This window comes from Oncorhynchus mykiss, chromosome 18 (genome assembly GCF_057628025.1).
Source record: "Oncorhynchus mykiss isolate SJ-2025 chromosome 18, ASM5762802v1, whole genome shotgun sequence".
NCBI classification, from domain to species: Eukaryota; Metazoa; Chordata; class Actinopteri; order Salmoniformes; family Salmonidae; genus Oncorhynchus; species Oncorhynchus mykiss.
The window spans coordinates 45,759,524-45,787,353 of NC_143039.1; the positions used below are offsets into that span (position 1 = coordinate 45,759,524).

At 42.9% G+C, this 27,830-nt stretch overlaps 3 protein-coding genes across 4 annotated transcripts; all 3 read left to right on the forward strand.

The window, feature by feature from the left end:
* Window positions 1–23: 23 nt before the first annotated feature.
* On the forward strand, window positions 24–12,390 carry LOC110496146 (elongin-A). Its single transcript, XM_021571871.3, has 12 exons — window positions 24–3,610; window positions 4,867–4,923; window positions 5,400–5,515; window positions 5,634–6,181; window positions 6,501–6,832; window positions 7,050–7,161; window positions 7,410–7,565; window positions 8,064–8,161; window positions 8,438–8,618; window positions 8,764–8,893; window positions 9,889–10,028; window positions 10,217–12,390. The coding sequence occupies exons 1-12, from the start codon at window positions 3,476–3,478 to the stop codon at window positions 10,276–10,278; spliced, it is 2,067 nt and encodes a 688-aa protein (XP_021427546.1). The 5' UTR covers window positions 24–3,475; the 3' UTR covers window positions 10,279–12,390.
* Window positions 12,391–12,935: 545 nt separating this feature from the next.
* On the forward strand, window positions 12,936–16,043 carry LOC110496148 (PITH (C-terminal proteasome-interacting domain of thioredoxin-like) domain containing 1). The gene is made up of 6 exons (XM_021571875.3): window positions 12,936–13,320; window positions 13,915–13,958; window positions 14,076–14,153; window positions 14,596–14,700; window positions 14,893–15,001; window positions 15,195–16,043. Exons 1-6 carry the CDS (start codon window positions 13,129–13,131, stop codon window positions 15,294–15,296), a joined length of 630 nt encoding a protein of 209 aa, XP_021427550.1. The 5' UTR covers window positions 12,936–13,128; the 3' UTR covers window positions 15,297–16,043.
* A 190-nt stretch (window positions 16,044–16,233) lies between these two features.
* Window positions 16,234–27,475, forward strand: LOC110496147 (acyl-protein thioesterase 2). Of its 2 annotated transcripts, none has more exons than XM_021571873.3 (10): window positions 16,234–16,324; window positions 18,600–18,692; window positions 21,165–21,196; window positions 21,826–21,891; window positions 22,077–22,124; window positions 22,864–22,934; window positions 24,515–24,588; window positions 24,798–24,899; window positions 25,148–25,324; window positions 25,461–27,475. In XM_021571873.3, the coding sequence occupies exons 1-10, from the start codon at window positions 16,247–16,249 to the stop codon at window positions 25,509–25,511; spliced, it is 792 nt and encodes a 263-aa protein (XP_021427548.1). In that variant the 5' UTR covers window positions 16,234–16,246; the 3' UTR covers window positions 25,512–27,475. The 2 variants fall into 2 exon arrangements, with proteins under 2 accessions (XP_021427548.1, XP_090064655.1); XM_090208529.1 differs by having other exon boundaries at window positions 16,324–18,134.
* The last annotated feature ends 355 nt before the right edge of the window (window positions 27,476–27,830 follow it).

The following is a 27,830-nucleotide window of genomic DNA, read 5'->3' on the forward strand; positions in this document are numbered from 1 at the left end:
GATACATGCACTATGACACTGACAACAATATTATTTTATTTGTATTGATTATGAACACATTATGGATACATCTCAATACCAGTATTGTAAGGGTAATAATTTATGATGGTCAAATTAATTTCATGTAACATTTCTATAGGACCATAACAGTACATTATCACCAATATCATTATGATGACACAAAGATTATTAAAGACCCAACGCAGTAAAAACATGATTTCCTGTGCTTTATATACAGTTGAAGTCGGAAGTTTTCATACACATAGATTGGAGTCATTAAAACTAGTTTTTCAACCACTCCACAAATTGCTTGTTATCAAACTATAGTTTTGGCAAGTCGGTTAGGACATCTACTTTCTGCAAGTCATTTTTCCAACAATTGTTTACAGACAGATTATTTCACTGTATCACAATTCCAGTTGGTCAGAAGTTTACATACACTAATTTGGCTGTGCCTTTAAACAGGTTGGAAATTCCAGAAAATTATGTCATGGCTTTAGAAGCTTCTGATAAATGATGTCAATTAGCCTGAGTCAATTGGAGGTGTACCTGTTTATGTATTTCAAGGCCTACCTTCAAACTCAGTGCCTCTTTTCTTGACTTCATAGGAAAATCATAAGAAATCAGCCAAGACCTCAGGAAAAAAAATATGTAGACCTCCACAAGTCTGGTTCATCCTTGGGATGGGAGCAATTTCCAAACGCCTGAAGGTACCACGTTCATCTGTACAAACAATAGTATGCAAGTATAAACACCATGGGATCACGCAGCCGTCATTCTGCTCAGGAAGGAGACGCGTTCTGTGTCCTAGAGATGAACGTACGTTGGTGCGAAAAGTGAAAATCAATCCCAGAACAACAGCAAAGGACCTTGTGATGGTGCTGGAGGAAACAGGCACAAAAGTATCTACATCCACATTAAAACGAGTCCTATATCGACATAACCTGAAAGGCCGCTCAGCAAGGAAGAAGCCACTGCTCCAAAACTGCCATAAAAAAAGCCAGACTACAGTTTGCAACTGCACATGGGGACAAATATTGTACTTTTTGGAGAAATGTCCTCTGGTCTGATGAAACAAAAATAGAACTGTTTGGCCATAATGACCATAGTTATGTTTGGAGGAAAAAGGGGGCGGCTTGCAAGCCAAAGAACATCATCCCAACCATGAAGCAAAGGGGTGGCAGCATCATGTTGTGGGGGTGCTTTGCTGCTGGAGGGACTAGTGCATATCATACAAATAGATGGCATCATGAGGGAGGAAAATGATGTGGATATATTGAAGCAACATCTCAAGACATCAGTGAGGAAGTTAAAGCTTGGTCGCAAATGGGTCTTCCAAATGGACAATGACCTCAGGCATACTTCCAAAGTTGTGGCAAAATGGCTTAAGGAAGCTGTGCCACCAGAGACTCTGGGTTGGAGCCCAGGCTCTGTCGCAGCCAGCTGTGACCAGGAGGTCCATGGGGCGACGCACAATTGGCCTAGCATCGTCTGGGTTAGGGAGGGTTTGGCAGGTTGGGATATCATTGTCTCATTGCGCACTAGCGACTCCTGTGGCGGGCCGGGCGCAGTGCACGCTGACCAGGTCGCTAGGTGTACGGTGTTTCCTCCGACACATTGGTGCGGCTGACTTCCGGGTTGGATGCGCGCTGTGTTAAGAAGCAGTGTGGCTTGGTTGGGTTGTGTTTCAGAGGACGCATGGCTCTCGACCTTCGTCTCTCCCGAGCCCGTACGGGAGTTGTAGCGATGAGACAACAATTGGATACCACGAAGTTGGGGAGAAAATGGGGCTTTTTTATTTTATTTTTATAATAAAAACATTTTATTACAAAGTCAAGGTATTGGAGTGGCTATCACAGAGCCCTGACCTCAATCCCATTGAAAATTTGTGAGCAGAACTGAAAAAGCGTGTGCGAGCAAGGAGACATACAAACCCGATTCAGTTACACTAGCTCTGTCAGGAGGAATGGGCCAAAACTCACACAACTTATTGTGGGAAGCTTGTGGAAGGCTACCCAAAATGTTTGACCCAAGTTAAACAATTTAAAGGCAATGCTACCAAATACTAATTGAGTGTATGTTAACTTCTGACCCACTGGGAATGTGACCAAAGAAATAAAAGCTGAAAGAAATCATTCTCTCTACTATTATTCTGACATTTCACATTCTTAAAATAAAGTGGTGATCCTAACTGACCTAAAACAGGGAATTTTTACTAGGATTAAATGTCAGGAATAGTGAAAAACTGTGTTTAAATGTGTTTGGCTAAGGTGTATATAAACTTCCGACTTCAACTGTATATTTCCATACTATGCGGTTGGAATAATACTGTTTAATTGTGAAAATTATGATAATGCCCTTTTAGTGTAAGAGCTATTTGAAAAGACTGCCTGAACGTTCAGCCTGTTTTGGTGGGATGGTGTTTGGCCAACCTGGTGTCATCACCATGCTGTAAATTAGTTAATCAGATCAAATTGTATTGGTCACATACACATGGTTAGCAGATGTTAATGCGAGTGTAGTGAAATGCTTGTACATCTAGTTCGGGCCGTGCAGTAATATCAAACAAGTAATCTATTTCACAACAACTACCTTATACACACACAAGTGTAAAGGAATTAATAAGAATATGTACATATAAATATATGGATGAGCGATGGCCGTGCGGCATAGGTAAGATGCAGTAGATGGTATAGAGTACAGTATATACATATGAGATGAGTAATGTAGGGTATGTAAACATTATATAAAGTGCCATTGTTTAAAGTGACTAGTGATACATTTATTACAATACACATTTTAATTATTAAAGTGACTAGAGATTTGAGTCAGTATGTTGGCAGCAGCCACTCAATGTTGGTGATGGCTGTAACAGTCTGGCCTTGAGATAGAAGCTGTTTTTCAGTCTCTCGGGCCCAGCTTTGATGCACCTGTACTGACCTTGCCTTCTGGATGGTAGCGGTGTGAACAGGCAGTGGCTCGCTCGGGTGATTGTTGTCCTTGATGATCTTTTTGGCCTTCCTGTGACATTGGGTGGTGTCGGTGTCCTGGATAGCATGTAGTTTGCTCCCGGTGATGCTTTGTGCAGACCGCACCACCCTCTGGAGAGCCGGTTGTTGTTGGCGGAGCAGATGCCGTATCAGGCGGTGATACAGCCCGACAATTGTGCATCTGTAAAAGTTTGTGAGTGTTTTCGGTGACAAGCCAAATATCTTCAGCCTCCTGAGGTTCACCACGCTGTCTGTGTGGGTGGACCATTTCAGTTTGTCCGTGATGTGTACGCCGAGGAACTTAAAACCTTCCACCTTCTCTACGAATAATTGTTTGGCCGAAATGATTTGATATTGAGATGAAAACGGCTGCATTGGCTCTTTAATCCTCAAAGAGGTGTCTGGTTAATACTTTGTCAGCTGTTTTATTACGTAGTTCCGCCAATCTCCAAGTCAACAGTAGGCTGAGTGAAGCTGTGGAGAGGATGGCACTGACCCTATTCTGCTGTAATGAAGCAGCTTCCGGGCACAGGGCACCAGCAGTAAACATGGCGGAGGAGCTGTTGGAAGCGGTGGAGAGACTTCAGTCTCGGCTCTGCGAGAATTTAGAGCCTCGCAAGGTAATAATCGAAAGGCCCAGAATGAAATGGCAAGGTTGAAGCGGATAACTTGCGCCCACTAAAATGTTTTGAAATATTGTCGCATGGGAGGTAGTTCCGCTAATGTAGGTAGTTGCTGCTTTTTCTAAGAGCACGTCACGATATGTAGCCTAGCCAACTAACTGGGTTTCTTAACCATAGTTCATGTTAAGTTTAACCTAGTCCTCGAGCTACCTGCCGAGTCCGCAGAACTGTACTTTATGCCATGGAGTTATTGTAGCTAACGGACATTGCCACTGCTAATAAAGTGCTAATAATGTAGCCAGCTAGCTAGTGTTAAAGAAACAACCACAAAAAGCGAAAGCGAAGAGCGGGCATGGCTAAAAGGGATCCAGCTTTTGTCAAATTAACGTCAGATTTGATTTTTCGTAGCAGGTTATGAGAATTTACGCAGCAGGTTAGAATTGACGTAGTAGGTTAGGCGGATTATGTTGTCTGGAAAATGGGTTTAGAGTGAGTTTAAATGTAAAACATTTCAACTTTTGACGTTAATTTGACAAAAGATGGATTATTTCTAGACATGACCCCACAGCGATTGTATAAACTCCACAATTGTGCAACAGCAGCACGGGCCTAGTTATTAGATTGTTGCACTTCACTCAATGGATCAGTCCAAGTTTAAGGACAACAACAATACATTTGTTCGTAGTGATATCGGCTGTTGTCTCATTGAACAAAGCAATCCCTGCACACACTTCCATGTCGTGGTGGGTTTTTGTCAGCTGATCAACTTTAGTAAACACAACCACCTCTCCATATATGTGTAGTTAGCCTACCCCCTTCAAATAGGCCATGGCAAATCCTGATGACTCCATGACTGTGCAATTTAGGCAAAATTGGACTACACAAATATGAATCAAGCAAAGTCTGAAAGTACTACACAGTTTGACAGCCTACAAAGTCAAACTACCCGTAAGCCTACACTTTTACACATACAGCGCACACTTTTACACAGTAGACAAATGTCATCAATACTGTGATTATGTAAATATTGTTATGTGTCTTTATATTTCCATTCATTCAATGATCAACAACCTTGAATTAACCTGACCTCGTTACCTTTCACAAACTATATCCTTCCCTTTGGCATACCTGAATTGTGTGCACTTTGCTAATGTGCAGACTGTTTGGCTCTTCTCAGAATCAGGCAAGCTAGGTCGATCAGTGCAGAGGATGTAGTAAGCACTCTGTAAATCTTCTGTATTTGTGCTATCTAGCTCCAGAAGACCCTCAAACGGCTGGGGGAGCTGCCTATGACTGTGGATATCCTTGTGGTAAGATTTTGGAAACAGTTTATGCTCATGTCATGCTTATTCTTTCGTTAGTGCAAAAGTGATCGTATCTCTTTCTTTAGTCTCCAAGACTGCACACATTGATTGCATTGCACCATAGTTCTTCACTCACCGCAGTGTTATTTAGAAGAGGAATCTAAGTACAGGCTCTGGTTTTTGCAGCAGGATGATGTGACCCTCTGCTCTACAGGAGTTGATTGTGCTGTTCAATATTGTCACGCAACCTTCAGAGCATGCTCACTTCCTTTTTATGATGGGCAATAGCGCTAATATGGGCTGTTTTATGTGCACTACTAAGTGTACAGGCCTGCTCACTTAACCATTAGAGTGCCTGAATCACCCACGTTGCTCTCCAAACATGACCCACACGACACCAGTGTCAAAAACATAATGTACTGATAATGAGGACACCCGACTACTATCTATGGCATGCTTATATTTTATTCTCGCCGGTGCAGGAAACTGGAGTAGGAAAAACTGTGAATTCGTTCCGGAAACATGATCTTGCTGGAGATCTTGCGAAGAGCCTTGTGGCCAAGTGGAAGAAACTGGTTCCCACCCCGTCTGCTGAAAGGTACGTTATTACTGAGGGATTGGGGGACTTCTTCTGATTTGTCTTCTTCATCTTTTTCTCAGCGTATCGTCATCTGAATTCTACTGAGGTGTAGCTTTGTTTTTGTTCTTCCTCACAGACCCGGCAACGCCAAGGACGTACGGACACATGCGCACCCTCACAGCTCTGAGGGAAGGGACGTAAGCCACAAACGTGTCCGGGAACTATCCCCAGAGGAGCCTCCTCATGTAGAGGAGGAGGATGAAGAGGAGGAGATGATGATAGAGGAGGAAGAGGAAAGAGGCTACCGCACCAACTACTCCCCCTCCCCCCCTCAGCACCACTACAGCCCCCCACAGCTCAGCCACGGTGGCCAACGAGTGGGATACCAGTCTGAGGGCTACGAGAGCCCCATGGAGGAAGAGCCAGAGCCCGCGCCCAGCCTCCTTCACAAAGAGGTCCGACACACCAAACCACACAAAGAGCCTGGCAGGGAGCATCACGGTTCCCACGGCGACCGGGACGAGGAGAGGCGGCGACGTCATGTCCAGGCGGGCGGTGGTGGCGGTGGCGAAGGGAAGAAGCGCAGCGCGGAGAGGGAACCGCAGCACACTGGCAAGGCCTCCAAGCACAGTCGGCACTCCACCCCGCACGAGAGTAAGAGGGACAAGAGAGGTGGAAGTGATGGTGAGTGTGCTGCCAACTGAGTTGGCTGAGAATTTTGCTGTGACTTCTGTCTCATTATGACATTTACAGAGAGGGTGGTTCTCAAATGACAGCCTATTCCATAGATGCCTCTTTCAAGCTTTGAGTCAGTGTTGGGTTGCTGGCTTGTTAATAAATGGTTTTCCAGTCATGTATTATTTATTTAACCATGTTGGATAATGAGAACCATTTTCCCATTAACCTGTTTCCTAAAGATGTGGGTTGTCTCTCACCCACTTATCTCTTTTAAAAAACTACATCCCATTAACATCATTCCCTCCTTGTTCTCCTTAATCTCTAGGGAGGTCACGTGAGCCTAGGGACTCCCCTGTATTAGTCCAAGTGACTGAGGAGCAGGCAGAAGAGGCATTTGATACCCCCACCATGTCGTTTGAATCCTTCCTCACATATGACGCCCCTACGCCCACTAAGAAGAAGAAGAAGCCCGGCAGCAGCAGTCGGCCCTCCTCCCACCACCACACACCTCCTCGTCCGCCTGTCCTGCCCTCGCCTGCTGCTCCTTCCTCCTCCAAGGAGTCCAAGCCCAGCAAGGCCAACGGGAGCCGCAGTAAAAGGGCTGATCCAGCCCAGAACCCGACAGCAACGACTCCGGTGCCTGAGAAACGCCGGAAGGTAAGAACAGACCTACATTGACCTTTTCTTCTCGCAAGATGCGTATGTTCAATTGGAGAATGTTATATTTACTGTCATATTTTTGGGCTGCGGGACAGTAAGTCCTTACAATCCACCTTTCTGTATGTTTGTATTAACCAGGTGCCCTGACCCTGATGTTCTCATTATGAGAGTCCTTGTTCTCAGGTTCTTGACTGAACTCTTTCTTTTACCTCAGGTGGTCGAGGTTGTGTCCACGCTTCCTGATATCTCTCTGCCAGCCATCCAGCCTTTCTACAGACCTCTGCCTTCCATTGATCTCACACCGTTGTCTCCTCAGCGGCGTAAAGGTACTTATTGTTTTTTAATGTTGGTTCTTTCGCACTGTGTGGGTGCGTTCTAATGTCCATACAAGTGTACAACTGAGAATGCATTGGTTCATTCTATGTAGTATGCTAGAGTGTAAGTACAGTTTGGGTGTTGGACTTGTCTGCGCTTTGGGGACAATTGTACATTTGCGTTTATTCTCTAGGCCTAATAAATTTAGTTGTGATTGTCAGCAATTTTTCATGTTTAACTTTTGGCTTCTTTCCTGCAGGTCCTGTGTCAAATGACGCCGAGGAGGACACCGGCTTCACTGGGAGACGCTTTAACTCTAAAATGACGGTCTACTCGGGTTCAAAGACGTCCTATCTGCCCAAGATGATGAGTCTGTACGAGCAGTGCATCCGGGTGCTTCAAAACAACATTGACTGTGAGTGTTGTCTCCTAGCGACACTGTGAATGCCATGTAATGGCGTCGTTATCATAATGCTTAGGTTTTATTTCAGTTTCTGTTACCACATTTGGTTAGTTTAGTCAAGTGTACATTTTTTGTTAATGAAGTACACCTAACATTTCTCAAAAGAGAGAAGGCAAAGGCATGGATCACTGAACCCATTTTATAATGGGGCTGTTGTTCAAACACCACCAACTTAATTGTCTTGTGGATTCTTGTGGCTGCTGGTCCACTTCGATCCACTTTCTCACGGTTTTAAAATAATTTAAACCAAAACTAAGAGCAACACGTGACTTCCTCTTTAACATTACACCCACATTGAACACTGACTGTTAGTGTGACTGTTATGTATTCTAACCACAGTGCTGTCCATGCTATATCCACGCTATCATTCTTTATCTGCGAGATACTTAACACCCTGCTGATTGTGTGAGTCTCTGTATAATGAGATGCTTACTGTATGTTTTTTTCCAGCAATTGATGAGGTGGGAGGTGTGCCATTTGAGATTCTGGAACCAGTACTAGAGCGATGCACCCCAGAACAGCTTTACCGCATTGAGCAGTGCAATCAGGTAACACACACCCACAATCAAAGTAGAGTCTCACACATGAACGCACAAACCGTCACCCAGTACGAGATGGTCAGTGAGCATGTAGTACACAAGCTGTCATACTCTGCCAAGACACACTGTATACCAGGAACAACCTAGGTGAAGTGTACAAACAAAAACATGACTCCTAACTGTTAGGCTTTGAACAATGAATGGTGTTTACTCTCCCTACTAAATTGTAGGATATATTTAATGTAAAAACGTGATCAATTTGAACCCTTTTTCTTTTCCCCTCAGTGTTTTATGGAGGACTCTGATGAGCTTTGGCATCGCCACTGCCAGCGGGACTTCAAGCGTGAGACGCCCCAGGAGTACGAGTCGTGGCGGGAGATGTACCTGCGGAAGCACGACGAGCGGGAGGAGCGCCTTCGCAAGCTCACCCAGAACATCAGTTCGGCCCATGCCAACAAGCCCAAAGGTTCTTTCTCTACATCCTATCTATGAGCTGAATTCTACTATAGCGTAGTTATTACTAGGAGTTATTGTTATCATCAATGAAAGTGTACAGAGGGTGTTGATTTTGAGTGAGCATGTGTTTTATGTGTGTGTATTTCTCCTGGCAGGTCGACAGGTTAAAATGGCATTTGTGAACTCCGTCGCCAAACCTCCGCGTGATGTCCGCCGGCGACAGGAGAAGTTTGGCACCACAAGCACCTCCACTGCCAGCTCCACCGCAGCTGCAGCTCCGATCAAGTATGTGGACACTAGTGTGCATATCACTATCACACACTGCATAGTAGTGCACACCTTTCATGTTGGCACTTCCATGTTTATTTTTTCCTACTTACATTTCCATATAGGAAGACATGATTGGCTGAGTGGTAACTTTATTTGCTAACACGTAATTCAGACTCTCAGACTTATTCTCAAAGGTCCACTAAATCATATTTTAATCTACAAATGGACCGTTATGATTCTATGTGAATTGTTGCAATGTCATCATGGGGAACTAAGTTCACGCAGAGGGGTTACGATTCCTAATGTACATTGAATTAAAATGCGAAACTCGCCCTGACCTGTTCTGGACTATCCGACCTTGCAGGATGACACATAGCTTCAGGGATGCCAGAGATTTTGTTAAACAGAAAGGGCAAGAGAGAGAAGCCACAGATTTTCCAGTGTTCAATCTGACAACGGGGTGAGGCTAGAAGAGCACATACAAACATTCTGGAATTTCTTTTATGTCCCCACCACCATCAAACACTTTGTTATATTGCCACTTACATTTTCATATACACAGAAATGCTTGGCTGATTGCTAATTTAAGATGATATGCACTACATCATATTTGTATCAAATTTGATCCACATATGTTTTGTTTGAGGAATGAACAGTCATAAGATATTAAAAAGGTTCAACACAATGGAGGATGAAATGGAAGAGACATTCTGACGTGTTCTGGACGTTCCGACCTTGCAGGATGACATTGTGAAAGCTAGATGGGGAAAATAAAACGAGGCAGTTGTTCAATCTGAGGATATAGCAGCTATGCTACATGAGTTAAAAAAGAGCGCATAGAAACGTTCTTGAAATGTTCATCGCATTGCTTACTAGTTTTCTGAGTATTCAGAGATGGCGCATATAATGCCCCCCAGATTTGAAAAACACTATTAAAACTATACTGTTTATTTTTTATTTCTCTGTACACTGATTGGATTTACCTTCCTGTTTTTATTTTATTTTTTTAGAATAAGGCCAGCCTTGTCGTATAGCTCTCACTCGGATGAGCCCAGCCACTCCTCCTCTCACGACAGTCCCCCTGAGACCTCTCGCTCCTCAGGCCCCAGCGTTGGCCCCAGCGCCAGAGACAACAAACCACAGGTCAAAAGTCAGTATCGTGTGTGTGTGTGTGTGTGTGTGTGAGAAAATAGGTTCAGATATTTCTATTAGACCCAACATGCATGTAAAACAAAAGTACTTTCCTGATTTTAAAACGTGTTGGCTTTAATCTCTGAGAGGACATGTCTGCGTAGTTAACTTTTCTGTTTTAAAATGTCACGTCTGTTTGTCTTGCAGAAATCGCCCCCATGATGGCCAAAACTATCAAAGCTTTCAAGAACAGATTCTCCCGCCGATAGAGCTAGAGAGAGATGAATGTATGACGTGATTGAGAGGAGAGGAAGAGATTGTAGGAGCTAAGATCTTTTTAATTCAATGAATTATGGGTAATCTACAAATGCCCACCAGACATGTGCACACACATACAGTCGTGGCCAAAAGTTTTGAAAATGAATATACATTTTCAAAGTTTGCTGCTTCAGTGTCTTTAGATATTTTTGTCAGATGTTACTATGGAATACTGAAGTATAATTACAATTTCATAAGTGTCAAAGGCTTTTATTGACAATTACATGAAGTTGATGCAATGAGTCAATATTTGAAGTGATGAGCCTTCTTTTTCAAGACCTCTGCAATCTGCCCTGGCATGCTGTCAATTATCTTCTGGGACACATCCTGACTGATGGCAGCCCATTCTTGCATAATCAATGCTTGGAGTTTGTCAGAATTTGTGGGATTTTGTTTGTCCACCCGCCTCTTTAGGATTGACCACAAGTTCTCAATGGGATTAATTAGGTCTGGGGAGTTTCCTGGCCATGGACCCAAAATATCGGTTTTGTTCCCTGGGCCACTTAGTTATCACTTTTACCTTATGGCAAGGTGCTCCATGCTGGAAAATGCATTGTTCATCACCAAACTGCTCCTTGATGGTTGGGAGAAGTTGCTCTCAGAGGATGTGTTGGTACCATTCTTTATTCATGGCTATGTTCTTAGGCAAAATTGTGAGTGAGCCCACTCCCTTGGTTGAGAAGCATCCCCACACATGAATGGTCTCAGGATGCTTTACTGTTGGCATGACACAGGACTGATGGTAGCGCTCACCTTGTCTTCTCCAGACAAGCTTTTTTCGGGATGCCCCAAAAAATCGAAAAGGGGATTCATCAGAGAAAATGACTTTGCCTCAGTCCTCAGCAGTCCAATCCCTGTACCTTTTGCAGAATATCAGTCTGTTCCTGATGTTTTTCCTGGAGAGAAGTGGCTTCTTTGCTTCCTTTCTTGACACCAGGCCATCCTCCAAAAGTCTTCGCCTCACTGCGTGCAGATGCACTCACACCTGCCTGCTGCCATTCCTGAGCAAGCTCTGTACTGGTGGTGCCCTGATCCTGCAGCTGAATCAACTTTAGGAGACGGTCCTGGCTCTTGCTGGACTTTCTTGGGCGTCCTGAAGCCTTCTTCACAACAATTGAAGTTCTTGATGATCCGATAAATGGTTGATTTAGGTGCAATCTTACTGGTAGCAATATCCTTGCCTGTGAAGCCCATTTTGTGCAAAGCAATGATGACGGCACATGTTTCCTTGCTGGTAACCATGGTTGACAGAGCAAGAACAATGATTCCAAGCACCACCCTCCTTTTGAAGCTTCCAGTCTGTTATTCGAACTCAATCAGCATGACAGAGTGATCTCCAGCCTTGTCCTCGTCAACACTCACACCTGTGTTAACGAGAGAATCACTGACATGATGTCAGCTGGTCCTTTTGTGGCAGGGCTGAAATGCAGTGGAAATGTTTTTTGGGGATTTTGGCCACGACTGTACACACACACACACAGATTTTCTCCATTATTTTAGCGTTTCTTAAATACACACACAATTATGTCCTCCATTTTGAAATGTTCCCAGATAGTCCCTGGCAAACAAACACGCAGACAAAATATTTCAAATGCGAAACTAGTCATTTGTTACAAGTTCATACACTACAGAGGAACTCTGACACAGACAGAACTATGCTTTATTATGGTACGCATAAGTTAAGACATCAAATGACAGTGCTGTTACAGGCAGCATGTTTTTACGTACAATTGAATAGACCCATTTTATTCCAGTGCATCCACACCTTGTTTTCTTACCGTGTTCAGTGTTGAACCACATGTGCATCCCTACTTTTATCTGGTTCACTGTGATGAGTGAGGAATGAAGTGAGCGCGGAAAGAGGAAAACACAAAAAGGGAGAAAGAGGAGAGAGGAAGTGATAGGACCCTGCAGCTTCACTCTTATGTATTTATTTTCATCTCTGGGACCCCTGGCTCCCCCTGAACCTGGATCCAAATGGACGTGGATGAAATAGTAATTTTAATAGATTTTAATAAATGTTATATGGACATTTTCAATAAAATTGACGTTTTGCCCTCAAATGTATTCATGTTCTATTGTGTCTTGTGTTGATGTTGAAATGAAAGAGAAAAACACTGCTCAAATCTAGCAAGGGAGCCTGTCCACAGTGCACTGAATAAGTTGCTGTATGTAGTAGGGTACATTCTGTATTCCCAGCACTATTGAGAACATAGAGAATATGTAATTGTTCAACTTAATATTGTATCACTGACTGTAATAATGACTACTGAAAGAAACATGCGATGGATGTTGGGTGCAAAACAAGTGAGAGCAGCTTTCCACTAGACAAGGATCAAATACCAGTTATGAGTTTTACAGGTTTGTGTGCTTGGGTCATGGCATAAACCCTGTCAATTTCTACAATCTTAAAATGTGATTTTTAAACATAACCTTAACCACACTGCTAACCTTATGCCTAACCTTAAATATCAAAAACCACATTTTTGTAGACAATTTTGACTGTGGAATCTGATTTTTTGGGTGTGAAAGCTAGTAAACAAATAGCTAGTGGAAACCCTGTGCTTGTTCATTGGTGTTGGCCAGGCCAATCAGAGAGCACGTTAATGTTCTGCATCTGTACGTCCATCTTGATTGGCTATTAACGTACATGTGGTTTTGAAAGGTTTCCTCTCCAGAATGTTGTGGAAAAGTGAAACCAGCCAGGTCAGTCTGAAACAAACAACTTAGCTAGTTCGACAGCTCCTATCATCACCAGCTAGGACGTACATTTCTCTAAAGTGCGATATTTAGTACCTGTGATGTCTGGTCACGGCCATGGTGGGCACAGCCACGGCTGCTGTGAAGACGAGCATGAGCCAGCGGAACGGGGCCTGGAGTATGCACTGTATCAGCGCATTGACATCGAGAAACTGCAGTGTCTCAACGAAACAAGAGAAGGCGATGGGAAACTCGTGTTTAAACCATGGGATCAACGGACTGACAGGGAGAAGGTAATGTTGTCGACTCCTTGCGTGTATAGTACATCTCAATGTAACCATTTTTGAGGGTGTAGAAGCCCTGAATTTCATCTGAAATTATGAAACTCAGCTGTGGCAGCTGCCATTTTGGCTCCTCGGTAAAACAAAACGTTGCAAAAATGTATCGCGTAATTGTCAAGGGAAATTGGTATGCAGCGATACTGCAGTTGTCAGTAAAGGCCAGACTGGATGATATGATGCGCCCTTCCAGAAGTCCATGATACACATTCACTTGTAATATTAAAAACCCATGTTGACTTGTTTTGTACACTGAACGAAATATGTAACTTACACAGGTGGTGGAACATTTTGGTGTCAGTGAACTTTTCTTTAGAGCTGATCTGGACCTCTTCCATTAGTAAAAGCCAATTTCTCATAACCTTTCTAATGTGATGGGTTTAGGCTGGGTTTCTGTACAGCACTTTGATATATCAGCTGATGTAATAAGGGCAATATAAATGCATTTTATTTTAGATTTGATGAAGGCCCACTGTTAACTTTCTCATACCTGTTATGTGAAACTTTTTCTCTCATTAATTCTCTGGAAATGGTCTCTAACCTCTGTAGTTTGTTGAGAGTGATGCTGATGAAGAGCTCCTGTTCAACATCCCGTAAGAACCCCACCCCTCAACCCCCTTTTCACCCTTTCTTATCTTGTCATTTTAACTTAAAACTTGTTTCATTATTTTGTGTTTTATGCATTCTGTCACAAATCATATTTTTCTCAGGTTCACTGGAAGTGTCAAGCTGAAAGGGATAATCCTCGCCGGTGAAGACGATGAATCGCATCCTGCTGAAATGAGACTGTGAGTACTGTTTCTGCCTTTCAGAAACACCTCTGGTCCTGACTATGGGATTGCATTGAGCCAGTGTAGCATGTATCAACTCACTCTGAGATTTGATATGATGCTTATTACTCACGACTCAACCAGGGGAGTATTCATTTTTTGCAAAGCGGGTCACAACAGAAAATGATTTGCAATGAGTTTCTATTGGACAGATTCAGGTCGTTTTGTTCTGTTTGGTTCATAGTGAATACACCCCCAGCTCTGGGCAAACTGAAAGAGCAAGTAGCTAACGTATTGCTCTGTCAGTGACATTTGACTCACTCTTCACACGGTGAGACAAGACAGCTAGTGACAATTAGCTATGTTCTGCTACATTGGCATGGAACTACATGTGTTTATTGTCACCATGTGTGGTTTTGATAACTGTTTGTCACTTTGTGTTGTTGCATTGTCCATGTAGGTACAAGAACATACCCCAAATGTCCTTTGATGACACAGGCAGAGAACCTGAACAAGCCTTCCGTCTCAATAGAGATCCACTGGCTCAGCTGGAATACCCAACTAAGTAAGAGCAATAGTATTGTTTTCCCATAAAACAAATTGGTTTGGTCACTGCTCACCCATAGACTATTTCAGAGGCAAGATAACAAAACATTTGTAAAAAAATAAAAATCACATTTCAGTTTACTGTGCCTAAGTACCCACCCAACCTAAAAACCCACTAAACGAATCAACCATAAATGATCATTCTTTCCAGGATTGCCCGTTTCTCCAACGTTAATCACTTGTCCATTCACATATCACGGAACTTTGGGACAGAGTCCACACGGGTCTACTACATTGGGCTGAGAGGGGAGTACTCCCAGGTGAGAACAAATTAGACCCACCTCCAGTAAATTATCTGAGGCGCTGAATGTTTTATTTGTTATCGTTCTATTGATTTGCAGAATTATGTTTCACTTTTGTATCAGGCTTTACTTTGACTGTTCCATGTTGTCCATTTGTGAAATGGCAAAACCCCTCACCACTGTCTCATCTGTTTTGCTTTCTTCCTCCCAGGCTCACAGACATGAAGTGACTATCTGCAACTACGAGGCGTCCGCTAACCCTGCAGACCATAAAGTCGACAGCATCATCCCACAAACAAATTTCATCTCCTGAGAGAAAGGAGGGGTGGGAAAGTTGCATTGACAGATATGGGTCAAAAGGAAGTGGTGATGGATACTTAGGCCTGGTGGGTGAACTTTCTTATTGGAGGTCAGGTATGACTAATACTGAATATCAGTGTCTAATCTGGATTTGCTCAGTTGTTGCACTTATTGTACCACAAACAGTGGAGGCTGAAAGAAGTGAGTCAGTTTTCATTTGGGTAATGACTACATTTAACGCAACTCACTGGCAACCCTGTGATAAAAGCACTGAAGCTTTTGATGCTTTATCTAAAATATATCTGGATACTGTGCCGCCTAGTGGTTTGTTGTAATATGACAACTTGTCTCAGCAAAACTGGAACGACTCCAATGTCACCTGCAGTGGGAGAGCACTCATATTCTTTCTCATCCAAGCTCTGAATGGCTTAGCAATAATGTGAACATTTTGACACAACCAAAGTAGATCAGCATAAGGTTTTCATTTGAATAGTTTAGATTTGACCCATATACCCAAGTGACTTGCTCACTATACCACACAGCTTCCTTTGACACTCACCAAACACAAAAGCTGTTAACTCTGATTTCATTGCATTATTAATGAGCTGTCACATTGCTGCCAATGGCTGAATGTGATTGCTTTGTGCAACATGTTGGGAATTTGAGGAAAATGCTGTATGCCTAGTCTAAGGAATAGAAAATGCCCTCTGCTGTTGTGTGTGATGTAATTATTTGAAGAATAAAGATGTTATACATAAGAGAATAATCATATATTTTTTTATTGTGAGTATAGAATCGTATTGAAATGTAGATTTTGGAGTGATAAAAGGCTACAGAATTGTTATTTGTATTGAAAAGATGCTCTTTGGATTTGGTAGTGCAATTTGCACTAAGCAAATATTTTATATCAATGGATCAATTGATAGCGGGGTGTACAGCGCAAGCAGGAGAAAGGGTGGGGACATGATGACGTCACTAAAAAGAATCCCGCCCTTCTACACCAGTAGCGGAAGTTCCGTTGAGATTCTGGGACAGCAAGTGGTGAGTGTATGAATTTGTATTAGCGGGCCGCGGTTTTACAATACTCCTTTACCCCATCCGAACCGAACCCATATGGGCCTTTTGGTTACCGCTTTGGTTGAAGGGCATGGGGAATGTGATGTTTTCAAATACCTGGTCGAATTTAGCCCACATGTCAATCGAACCAAGCTCGAAAGATACCGGAGGGCATTGTACTACAGATTGCTGCTGTGTGATTAGCTTGCTGGTCATCTTTGAGGATGTGTAGCTAGTTAAACAGGATTAAGCTGACTGCTTGGATGTAGATGGCACGATTATCAACGTTTTGAAACAATCTAGCTAGCGGATTTGCACTTAACCTCTCCTGAATTTCCCCACCGGGTTGCACAACGCAACGGCTGTTAGCTAGCAGCGAGCTAAATTGCATCTCTCAGCCCCCATTGTTTCTTCATACCCACCCCCTTCCTTTAGCTAGCTATAGTAGCTAATTAACAACATATCCGTACCCTCGATCGCTAGTTGTCAATGTATTGCCACATATGTCTACGTCAAATAATTTAACTAAACTAGCTAATATATAAAAAATATAACTGACGTGTTGCAAGTAGCCACACCAGCTAATGCGTTAGCTAGCATGCGTAACTTGGCTTACTAATAAAATCAGGTGTGTAAAATCATAAATCCAAATCGTTTAATTTGGCAACTAAAACGATATTTTATATTGGAAAATTCCAGGTATGTCCCTCCCCGATTCGTTTTTAAGAAACATTTTGCAACAGAATCAGCGGAATTAATACAACCCAGTGTTGCTGGTGCTAGCTGGCTATACTGACTGCCGCATATTACTCGATGTTTGCCTGGTGGCTAGAATTTACGCACCGGGTAAACCTTACAGGGTTTTTATTCCCAATAACAATTGCGCTTGACTACTGAGAAAATGGAGCCATTATCTGCTGTGAATGCAAGTAAATAAATAAAGGCGGCACATTGTTTTTACGCCATCCGCTGAACCAGTCAAAGTTTGGTTTCTCAGTTTGATGCAAGTCAGATGCGAACTCGTGATGATGTAGCGGTGCATGGACGGCATTGTTTGTGTCGTTCATAGAAGGCTTGCTGATAGAGCTGACCGTGAAATCGGTGCATTTCCTTCCGTCCATGCTTAGCTATTTAACAACTGCTGACAGGGCTGTGCAGGACAAGCAGCGATTTTGCCTTTATATTTGAAGGAACTGGGGATTTGTGCCTTGCAAATACAATTACAGGCAGGCTAACGTTAAGTGACGGCATAAAGTCAAAGATTATACAGGCATGCAGGAACAAAGCCTTCACTGTCATTGATACTAGTATCCAATTCACCAGCGAGGGTTAGTGCTATACGGGATACTTGGGACGTCCCTAACCTTTACATAGCCCAAGCCTAACCCTTACTTTAACCATTTTAAATGTTAACTTCAATGGGGTCGGGATGTCCCAAGGATCCCGGATTGCAAGGACAGAGTGCTGTAGGCCATCCTGCATGGGGGAATCATATAGCTTGGTTGTTTTGGAGTGGGCCACAATTAACTAAACAAATATTAGCTATTCATCACCTCTTGAAGGTACAACCTTTTTTTAAAGGTAGGCACTAAGCCTATTAAAGTGTACAGTAGCTGACAGTGACAAGGAAATGGGGCAAAGGCATAATGAGCATGCGTGTCATTGCAGTGCAGAAAGTTATTGTGATGCGTGAGCCACGGTCCTGTTCTTTCTCCCTATTGAGCCTGTCATTATCATTCCCCTGATTTGGCTCTTTCTCTGTCTCCCTTTGCTTTCACTAACTACAGGTCATTAGGTGGGTGGAATTGTAACTAACTCTGTGTTTAATCTCCCTGAAGGTTTATACATTAACCTACTCACTTTTCCTTTTCATTTCTCCTCTCATTGTTTTTTTGTTTTTTGCTTGCCTCAATCTTTTTTCATATGTCGTTCAACCTGACGCTATGAGGGTATTAAATGTTGACTTTGAAAACAATATGCTCTAGCTAGCCGATATCCGTTTTCAGTGTATAGGCAGTGGCGCTGATACTAGCTTATTTGCATTTTGGTTAATAACAGATTTGCAGTTAGGAGTGCATTTATTTGATGAGTTTCAGTACATCCTGACTGAGGAGAATACTCTCAGTACTCAGCCTGTCTCATTGGTTCATAGCAGCCATAAACTGCGGCATGTTCAGGTCTTTAGTCATCATGTCTGTCCCTGTGATGAATAGCAGCATTGATAACCAGCCACATCATTGATATGCCCTTCCCCCTCTAGCACTCCTTACAGTGTATGTGTGGCAACAACATGTCTGTGCCGCTGCTCGCCGAGGCTGTGACGGTGTCTGGGACAGAGAAGGAGACCGCTGCGGTGAGAGAGCACACCAACACCATAGTGTAACTTAGGGCATCCATCAGCAAATTTGGCCACTTCTTGCAAAGCTTGCCATACTGAAGCTAATTTGTTGTTCAGAGGTTCTGTGAACTAGGGCAGGAACGATACCAGTATCACAATAGTCCTATAAAAACGTGGTGTATATAAAATATTGTCTGCTTTGAATTGGAAAATAAATGTGACTCTGGATGACATCGTAAGGATGTTTGTTTCTAACATTAGGGCATTTTCTTTAAGTTAGAGCCGCTTTGTTTTATTTACTTGCCACGATACTAACGAGTATCGCGGTACTGTTATGGTCCCTTGCCCTACTGTGAACCCACTGGGCAAAAACTGGTTGAATCACAGTTGTTTCAACGTCAAAAAAGTATCTATGCGATGATGAATCAACGTGGAAGACTGATTGAATTTGCAAAAATTTAGTTATTTTTTTTTTCACTCAACTTTTTACCTATGTCCAACGAAAGGCTGGTAATGGCTCACATCAACACCATTATCCCAGAAACCCTAGACACACTCCAATTTTCATACCGCCCAAACAGATCCACAGATTATGTAATCTCTATTGCACTGCCCTTTCCCACCTGGACAAAAGGAACACCTATGTGAGAATGCTATTCATTGACCACAGCTCAGCGTTCAAACACCTCCCTCTGCAACTGGATCCTGGACTTCCTGACGGGCTGCACCCAGGTGGTGAGGGTAGGTAGCAACACATCTGCCACGCTGATCCTCAACACTGGAGCTCCCCAGGGGTGCGTGCTCAGTCCCCTCCTGTACTCCCTGTTCACCCACGACTGCATGGCCAGGCACGACTCCAACACCACCATTAAGTTTGCAGATGACACAACAGTGGTAGGCCTGATCAATGACGAGACAGCCTATAGGGAGGAAGTCAGAGACCTAGCCGGGTGGTGCCAGAATAACAACCTATCCCTCAATGTAACCAAGACTAAGGAGATGATTGTGGTCTACAGGAAAAGGAACACTGAGCACGCCCCCATGCTCATCAGCGGGGCTGTAGTGGAGCAGGTTGAGAGCTTCAAGTTCCTTGGTGTCCACATCAACAACAAACTAGAATGGTCCAAACACACCAAGACAGTCGTGAAGAGGGCACGACAAAGCCTATTCCCCCTCAGGAAACTGAAAAGATTTGGCATTGGTCCTGAGATCCTCAAGGTTCTACAGCTGCAACATCGAGAGCATCACTGCCTGGTACGGCCATTGCTCAGCCTCCGACAGCAAGGCACTTCAGAGGGCAGTGCGTACGGCACAGTACATCACTGGGGCTAAGCTGCCTGCCACCCAGGACCTCAACACCAGGCGGTGTCAGAGGAAGGCCCTAAATATTGTCGAAGACCCCAGCCACCCCAGTCATAGAATGTTCTCTCTACTACCGAATGGCATGTGGTACCGGAGTGCCAAGTCTAGGACAAAAAGGCTTCAACAGTTTTTACCCCCAAGCCGTAAGACTCCTGAACAAGTAACCAAATGGTTACCCAGACTATTTACATTGTGTGCCACCCCCCTCTTACGCTGCTGCTACTCTCTGTTTATCATATATGCGTAGTCACTTTAACTTTACATTCATGTACATACTACCTCAATTGGCCCGACCAACCAGTGCTCCCGCACATTGGCTAACCGGGCTATCTGCATTGTCCCACCCCCTGCCAACCCCCTTTTTTTTACGCTACTGCTACTCTCTGTTCATCATAAATGCATAGTCACTTTAACCTATATCTACATGTACATACTACCTCAATAAGCCTGACTAACCGGTGTCTGTATATAGCCTTGCTACTGTTATTTTCAAATGTCTTTTTACTGTTTTATTTCTTTACTTTACCTACACACACACCTTTTTTTTCCTGCACCATTGGTTAGAGCCTGTAAGTAAGCATTTCACTGTAAGGTGTTAGGCCCACGTGACAAACTTTGATTTGATGACGTGACATTTTCGTTGATTTCACATTGAATTCACGTTAGTTGACAACTCCACCAAATGTAAATAAAAAACGTTGAACTGTGCTATGTTAAAATATTGTCGCTGAAAGGGATAACAAACCGATTACATCAAAGTTGTGGGTCTGCAAGCACTTGTTAGGTCAAAACCAACTCCATTAATTTGAAGGTGTGTATTCGATGTTTACGTAGTGTACAAAAAAATCTATATGGCTCACCAAATTCAGATGTTCTCTTATGATGCCTCTGATAAATGCTTTTCTTTGGAGTTGACAAGCAGTAATCTAAACTGAGAGTCGTCTTGGCAACAGCAGAAATTTTCCCTTTTTTTTTTTTTTTTTGCTGTTGGGCATGATTCACTAGAACCTGGTGTTCATATGCAAATACAGTGCAGTAGCCAGTAAACTGGCATGCTCTTTGATGTTCATAATGCACCATTACCCAATGTAAAACTGTCGATCTCCCTCCCTATCTCTACCACAGGTGATCTTCCTTCATGGTTTGGGTGACTCAGGGTGAGTTTCCTGTCTTAAGCCTGTCTCAGGCTTCCCAGCATTTCACACTTTTTTTTATTTCTTGAGGCAATTCGAAGTTCAGTAGCTGAAGTCGAAGCTGCTTCGTCGGTGATTTGACAACAGTACAACTCCTATTAGGTTTGGGAACCATGGACGGGATTCTTCAATGAACTGTTTGTCATTCAACAAAAAACTGTTTGTTTTCATGCAAATGTTTTCACTAGAGAAATACTGCACCAAACATTTTAGTTAGATGTAAAATGGCGTGACTAAGACCTCACCGGCAAAAGCGTCAAAATGAATTGCAGATTTCCTGATTTATTTTCGACTAATTCAGAGTTTTGAGGAAGTGTATATCAACACTTCTATTGTCATTGATGTATACTGCCCATGTTGCTACAGCGTCTCAAGGGGGACAAACAGTACAATTTAATTTAAAAAATAATTGCCTTTCAAGCGAAGGTCTTTTAACGGAGTGTGCGATGCACAGATGTTCGCATCGCCTAGCCAAGTTCTGCTCGGAGCAAGCCCAACCTAGTATGCTGCGCCTTTATTCTCTGTATAAATCTAATAGCCTCATCTGTACAGAGTACCACTTTCTCTCTCTAAATTGCTCTTCCTCTTTTCAGACATGGCTGGGCAGACACCATGACTGCTATCCGACTGCCACATGTAAAGTATATCTGCCCTCACGCGTAAGTCTTTGTATTCTTTTCCATATTTTCTGACATGTTTATTCCTCTTCTTGAGTGCCTCAGTTTCTGGCGTGTTGCAGTCAGAGTCGAATCTTGTCTTTGGTCGTCTCTTATCTTTCTACACAACCATTTAGTCCTCTAACCTAGTATAGCATGTGTCCATTGATTCATTTGTTTCTCCACAGGCCCAGAATCCCTGTCACTCTTAATATGAAGATGACCATGCCTTCATGGTGAGTCATGTTTGCACTGATCTAAAACATTTGCCATTGGCCAATGGCTTGACTGTAAACTACACTTCAGTGGAAAAGAGATTTCCTTTTGGTAAGAGATTTTGTGAACATGAAATTCCTTCAAAGACACGCACACTACCAGGATACCAGGGGCACATAAGATGTACAGTGAGCGCCAAACGTATTGGGACAGCAACATTTTTGTTGTTTTGGCTCTGTACTCCAGCACTTTAGATTTGAAATGATACTATGACTGAGATTAAAGCTGACAGTGCACCTTAATTTGAGGTTATTTTCATCCATATCGGGTGAAACGTTTCGAAATTACAGCACTTTTTGTACATGGTCCCCCCATTTTAGGGGACCCAAGGTATTGGGACAAATTCACTTATGTGTATTAAAGTAGTCAAGTTTTGTATTTGGTCTCATATTCCTAGCACGCAATGATTACATGAAGATTGTGACTCTACACACTTGTTGGGTGCATTTGCTGTTTGTTTTGGTGGTTTCAGATTATTTTGTGCCCAATAGAAATGAATGGTTAATCATGTGTCATTTTGGAGTAACTTTTATTGTAAATAAGATTAAAACAAGTTTCTAAACACTTCTACATTAAAGTGGATGCTACCACGAGTACAAAGCCAAAACAACAACAAATGTCACTGTTCCAATGCATTTGGAGCTCACTGTTTGAGATGAGTATGACATTGTCTGAACATGGATCTGTGTGTTTCTGTAGGTTTGACCTGATGGGTCTCAGCCCAGATTCTCCAGAGGACGAGGCTGGCATCAAGAGGGCAGCGGAGAACAGTAAGTCATTCAGTGTGGCACAAGTGTTATGCATGTTATAAAGACTGTGTTCAGACCCCTTGAATTTTTCCACGTTTCATTACAGCCTTTATTTTATTCATTTTCCCCCTCTTCATTCTACTTACAATACCCCATACTGACACAACAAAAACAGGTATTTAGAAATATTTGCCAATGTATAATAAAAAATAAAAAAAACTTTAAAGCCTTGAGTCTTAATGGCTGTATGACGCTAGAAGCTCGGCGCACCACTATTAGGGGAGTTTCTCCCATTGTTCTCTGCAGATCCTCTCAAGCTCTGTTAGGTTGGATGGGGCGTGTCACTGCACAGCTATTTTCAGGTCTTTCCAGAGATGTTGAATCGGGTTCAAGCCTGGGCCCTGGCAGGGCCAATCAAGCACATTCAGAGACTTAAGCCACTCCTGCATTGTCTTGGCTGTGTGCTTAGGGTCGTTGTCCTGTTTTGAAGGTGAATCTTCACCCCAGTCTGAGGTCCTGAGTGCTCTGGAACAGGTTTTCATCAAGGATCCCTGTTTATCTGTGCCTCGATATTGACTGGTCTCCCTGCCGCTGAAAAAAACCCCACAGAATGATGCTGCCACCACCATGCTTCACCGTAGGGATGGTATTGGCCAGGTGATGAGCAGTGCCTGGTTTAATCCAGGTGTGACGCTTGGCATTCAGGCCAAAGAGTTAAATCTTGGTTTCATCAGAGCAAAGAATCTTGTTTCTCATGGTCTGAGAATCCTTTAGGTGCCTTTTGTCAAACTCCAAGTGGGCTGTCATGTGCCATTTACTGAGAAGTTGCTTCTGTCTGGACACAACCATAAAGGCCTGATTGGTGGAGTGCTGCAGAGATGGTTGTCCTTCTAGAGCTCTGTCAGTGACCATCGGGTACTTGGTCACCTCCCTGACCAAGGCCCTTCTCCCTTGATTGCTCAGTTTCGCCGGGCGGCCAGCTCTAGGAAGATTCTTGGTGCTTCCAAACTTCTTCCATTTAATAATGATGGAGGCCACTGTGTTCTTGGGGACCTGCAATGCTGCAGCCATCTTTTGGTACCCTTCCCTAGATCTGCGCATCGACACAATCCGGTCTCGGAGCTCTACGGACTATTACTTCGACCCCATGGCCTGGTTTATGCTCTGACATGCGCTGTCAACTGTGGGACCTTATATAGATTGCCTTTCCAAACCACGTACAATCAATTTAATTTAGAGCAAGTGGACTTCAATCAAGTTCTAGAAACATCTCATTGATGATCAAAGTCTCATAGGGTCTGAATACTTATGTAAATAAGGTATTTAAAAAAATAAAATGTAAACATTGTAAATAAATACAACTATTTTCACTTTGTCATTATGTTGTATTGTGTGTAGATTGAGAGTTAATTTTATCAATTTTAGAATAAGGCTGTTAGGTAACAATGTGGGAAAGGGTCTGAATACTTTTCGAATGCACTGTAGATGCACATAGATATCATGCCAAGATCTATTAACATAACCATGATAGCTAAAACTGCCCATCAAAACTAGACATTGGGTATATGTTCAGCCTCTGATTTCACCCTACTTCTCCACAGTCAAAGCCATAATCGACCATGAGGTAAAGAATGGGATACCCGCCAATCGTGTGATGCTTGGAGGGTTCTCTCAGGTGAGGTTACTCAATGTCAATCGCTCTGAAGGTGTTGTGCAAAAAAAAAAAAAAAAAAAAAAAGAAAATAAATTTTCCATTTCCTGATTATCAGTGATTTTTCAACATTTGCTGTTGAAACTGTGTAAACTATGTGAACCATGAACATCTCCATAGGTCTAAACACATTCTACCTTTTTACTTTCCCTCTATTTTTCACTGTCTCCCAGGGTGGGGCTCTGTCCTTGTATACCGCCCTCACCTGTCAGCAGCAATTGGCAGGTGTGGTTGCCCTCAGTTGCTGGCTGCCGCTTCACAAGAGTTTCCCACAGGTACATTTACACAGCTTACTTGTTTCTCTACAATTTCCGGTACTCAGTCCCCTGAACATTCCCCAGAGCTGTTTCTTTTATTACTGGGCTAGATTCCAAACTGGGAAATGTTCTTCTGTCCATTGCTCTTAATGATTTTGCTGTATAGATATGAATAAACTGAATAGGTTATTTGACGTTAGGACCTGGTCTTGGTCTTCACTTTTTGCTTTTAATAATTGAATGTAATGGTCTGTTGTGTCCATTAGGCGGCGAGCACCAGTGGGAATAGGGACATGCCCATACTGCAGTGTCATGGGGAAATGGACCCCATGATCCCAGTGCAGTTTGGGGCCATGACAGCCGAGAAGCTCAAGGTCATCGTCAACCCTCAGAAAATCACCTTCCGGACCTACCCGGGACTCATGCACAGCTCCTGTCCTCAGGTAAAAGTTTTTTTTGATTGTAACATGCATGAGTATCCATATTGTTCTATGTGTGCTAATGGTTTTCTATGAGTATCAGCGTGGAAGTATTCACGATGTTCGGTTTCTTATATGCTTCTTTATTTTGATCTTACAGGAGATGGCAGCAGTGAAGGAATTCATTGAGAAGCAGTTGCCCCGAATCTGACCTCACCTCAACCCCACTGTGACTCTTAGACGCTGACCTCTCACCTCTGACCTGCCATTCTCTCACAGGAAACAGCCATGAGCACCTCCCCCTCCACACACACACACAAACACAGTAACACGTACTTTCACATAACATCATAATACATGCCTCATTCCATAAAAATCCAACGCACATCATACTGGACACACCTTTTTATAAACGCACAGTTTTGAACACACTGAAGTGGGCAAACAAGTCTTCGCTTTGAGGGAGAATCACTGATAAACACAGTACATACCCCTGGGATTCTTTTATCTTACCCAACCCACCATTATCCCCTCTTTCTTTCTCTGAACCGCCACTCCTGTTTCCCTCCATTACTGTGTGTGTCAGTGAGTGAAGCAGTAAGTGGGCAGGGGGGCTCCTCCTGTTCTTAGATGCCACCCAGTGTCAGAGCCTGACCCAGCTGAGGAGATGGCAGGTTCAGCAGCCTGTGGTTCTGGACCTCAGGCCCCGAAGTCTGGTGCCGTCTGGAGTGACTCTGGTGCCATGCTGCTGTGTATGCTGTTCCCAACGGGTTCACGACCACTGGTGGGGTTGTGGTCACGCCACAGCTACCCATGGGTGCCCGTACTTGTGCTGACGTTATAAAAACCCAATTGAAATAAAGGAAACCAATGGATCATTACTTTTGCCACAATGTTCTATTCTTTACCACAATTTAGGGTTATTGATGTGTACATTTATGTGATTTATTTTGTTTGCCATAAGTGGGCCATGATAAAACTAAATGTATAAAATCAAACATTTCCATTGCCTGAATCCAAAATGATTGTGGCGGGATTGAATTAAATGTATTGACTGAAATATTGAAATGATTAATTTCATACACCTTAAAGGGCTTAGGGCTTAAAATCATAATTGTTTTTGCTCCAAGTATTTGTCTATTGCACAAAAGAGATGGTCAGCAAAGATAAAATAGATCATGTGTTGCTCCAGATGGTACCAGAACCAGACCAGAACATAACATGTAGTTCACACAACTTGACTCATTTGACTGCAGCTCTTCCTAGCCGTTCCCTCTTAGCATCTGGCATTTGACCCAGTGAGCCATGTTCTATTCCATCCATGTCCAGCACAAATAAGTTTCCGCTCTCTCACTGACCAAGGTCATTTTTACTGTCAAAGCAAAACTATTCACTCATTTGACAACTTACCTTCACCCACTAATACAGTGTGAAAGGTCAGAGTTAACTTTAACCAGGTCTTATTTGACTCTTAAAATTGGTATGCGGTGGGAAGGCTGAGGGAAGAAAAGCTGTTCCTTTTATTAATTGAAGGGTGATTAAAAAAAAACAAAAAAAAGCATTAGTCTTGAGCCACTTGCGGAGCTTGGGTGTAGGACTTTAACTGAGTCGTTGTGCTAAAATCAGGTGTTCTGTATTTTTCCTTTTGTCAATGTTTTCTCTTTATGATGACCTATTCTGTATTACTGAAACCTAATTTAAAATGGTAGACATTGGAGAATAAAACAACTGTATTAATTGTTCTGCTATTTAATGAATGTCTCTTACTCCCTCTTTGTCTTATTACATCTTTCCCCCATGTCATCTTCCTTGACCCAGCACGTTTACTTTTCACTTGTATTAGTGGATGCCATTTTGTATGCTTTTCTCTCTTCCATCCCTTTTTTTTTTTGCCTTCTAGTCCCATCCTGTCACCTAATTCCCTGTGGGACAAGGTTGAATAAAGTGTCTCATGTCTGTTCTCTTGAGTTGTACTTTGTCATTGTTAGAATTTTTTTTTACAGTTGTGGCTCATTTAGATTTTTCATTTGGTCTCAATGTGTATTGTCACTTTGTCATCTCATCATTGTGTCTGTTAATCTGATTGGCTAAAATATGTTGAGCGACTGCTGGTCCCTCAGGTTATTTTACTTTCTAAGACACCTGTATGTGGAATAAATGATGCAAATAACAGTGCATTTGAACAGTTTTTGTCGAACATGATCACAGTATTAATGTGTCTGGTCTGTGAACTGTACGCCATATTGTTCAAGAAAATACGGACAGACAAAGGGTGCAATTCTTTGTTGCGGACATCTGCAGACCATAGAGAATGATAGAGGCCTCTAGTGGCCATTTTAGAATGGGCAGAGCCATTGAGGTCTTCCATCATGCTTCTGCCCCTCTTAAAGTCATCAAAGTAGTCACCTGGGTGAGTTGTAGCCTCAATTTGTAGCCTTATGAGTTGTAGCCTCAATGGCGCTGCCCATGCTGTCACAGACGTTACATTAGGACAGATATAAAGATGAGTCCTCTATCTCTATGGTGCAGA

Bases quoted from the DNA above. Each gene is read 5' to 3' on its own strand.
- LOC110496147 (XM_021571873.3), top strand. From the start codon at position 16,247: ATGATGACGTCACTAAAAAGAATCCCGCCCTTCTACACCAGTAGCGGA. The intron at 21,892-22,076 runs GTAAGTCTTTGT...GTTTCTCCACAG, and splicing joins AAGTATATCTGCCCTCACGC to GCCCAGAATCCCTGTCACTC. The intron at 24,589-24,797 runs GTGAGGTTACTC...ACTGTCTCCCAG, and splicing joins TGCTTGGAGGGTTCTCTCAG to GGTGGGGCTCTGTCCTTGTA.
- LOC110496148 (XM_021571875.3), top strand. From the start codon at position 13,129: ATGTCTGGTCACGGCCATGGTGGGCACAGCCACGGCTGCTGTGAAGAC. The intron at 13,321-13,914 runs GTAATGTTGTCG...TAACCTCTGTAG, and splicing joins AACGGACTGACAGGGAGAAG to TTTGTTGAGAGTGATGCTGA. The intron at 13,959-14,075 runs GTAAGAACCCCA...TATTTTTCTCAG, and splicing joins GAGCTCCTGTTCAACATCCC to GTTCACTGGAAGTGTCAAGC.
- LOC110496146 (XM_021571871.3), top strand. From the start codon at position 3,476: ATGGCACTGACCCTATTCTGCTGTAATGAAGCAGCTTCCGGGCACAGG. The intron at 7,566-8,063 runs GTGAGTGTTGTC...GTTTTTTTCCAG, and splicing joins GCTTCAAAACAACATTGACT to CAATTGATGAGGTGGGAGGT. The intron at 8,894-9,888 runs GTATGTGGACAC...TTATTTTTTTAG, and splicing joins GCAGCTGCAGCTCCGATCAA to AATAAGGCCAGCCTTGTCGT.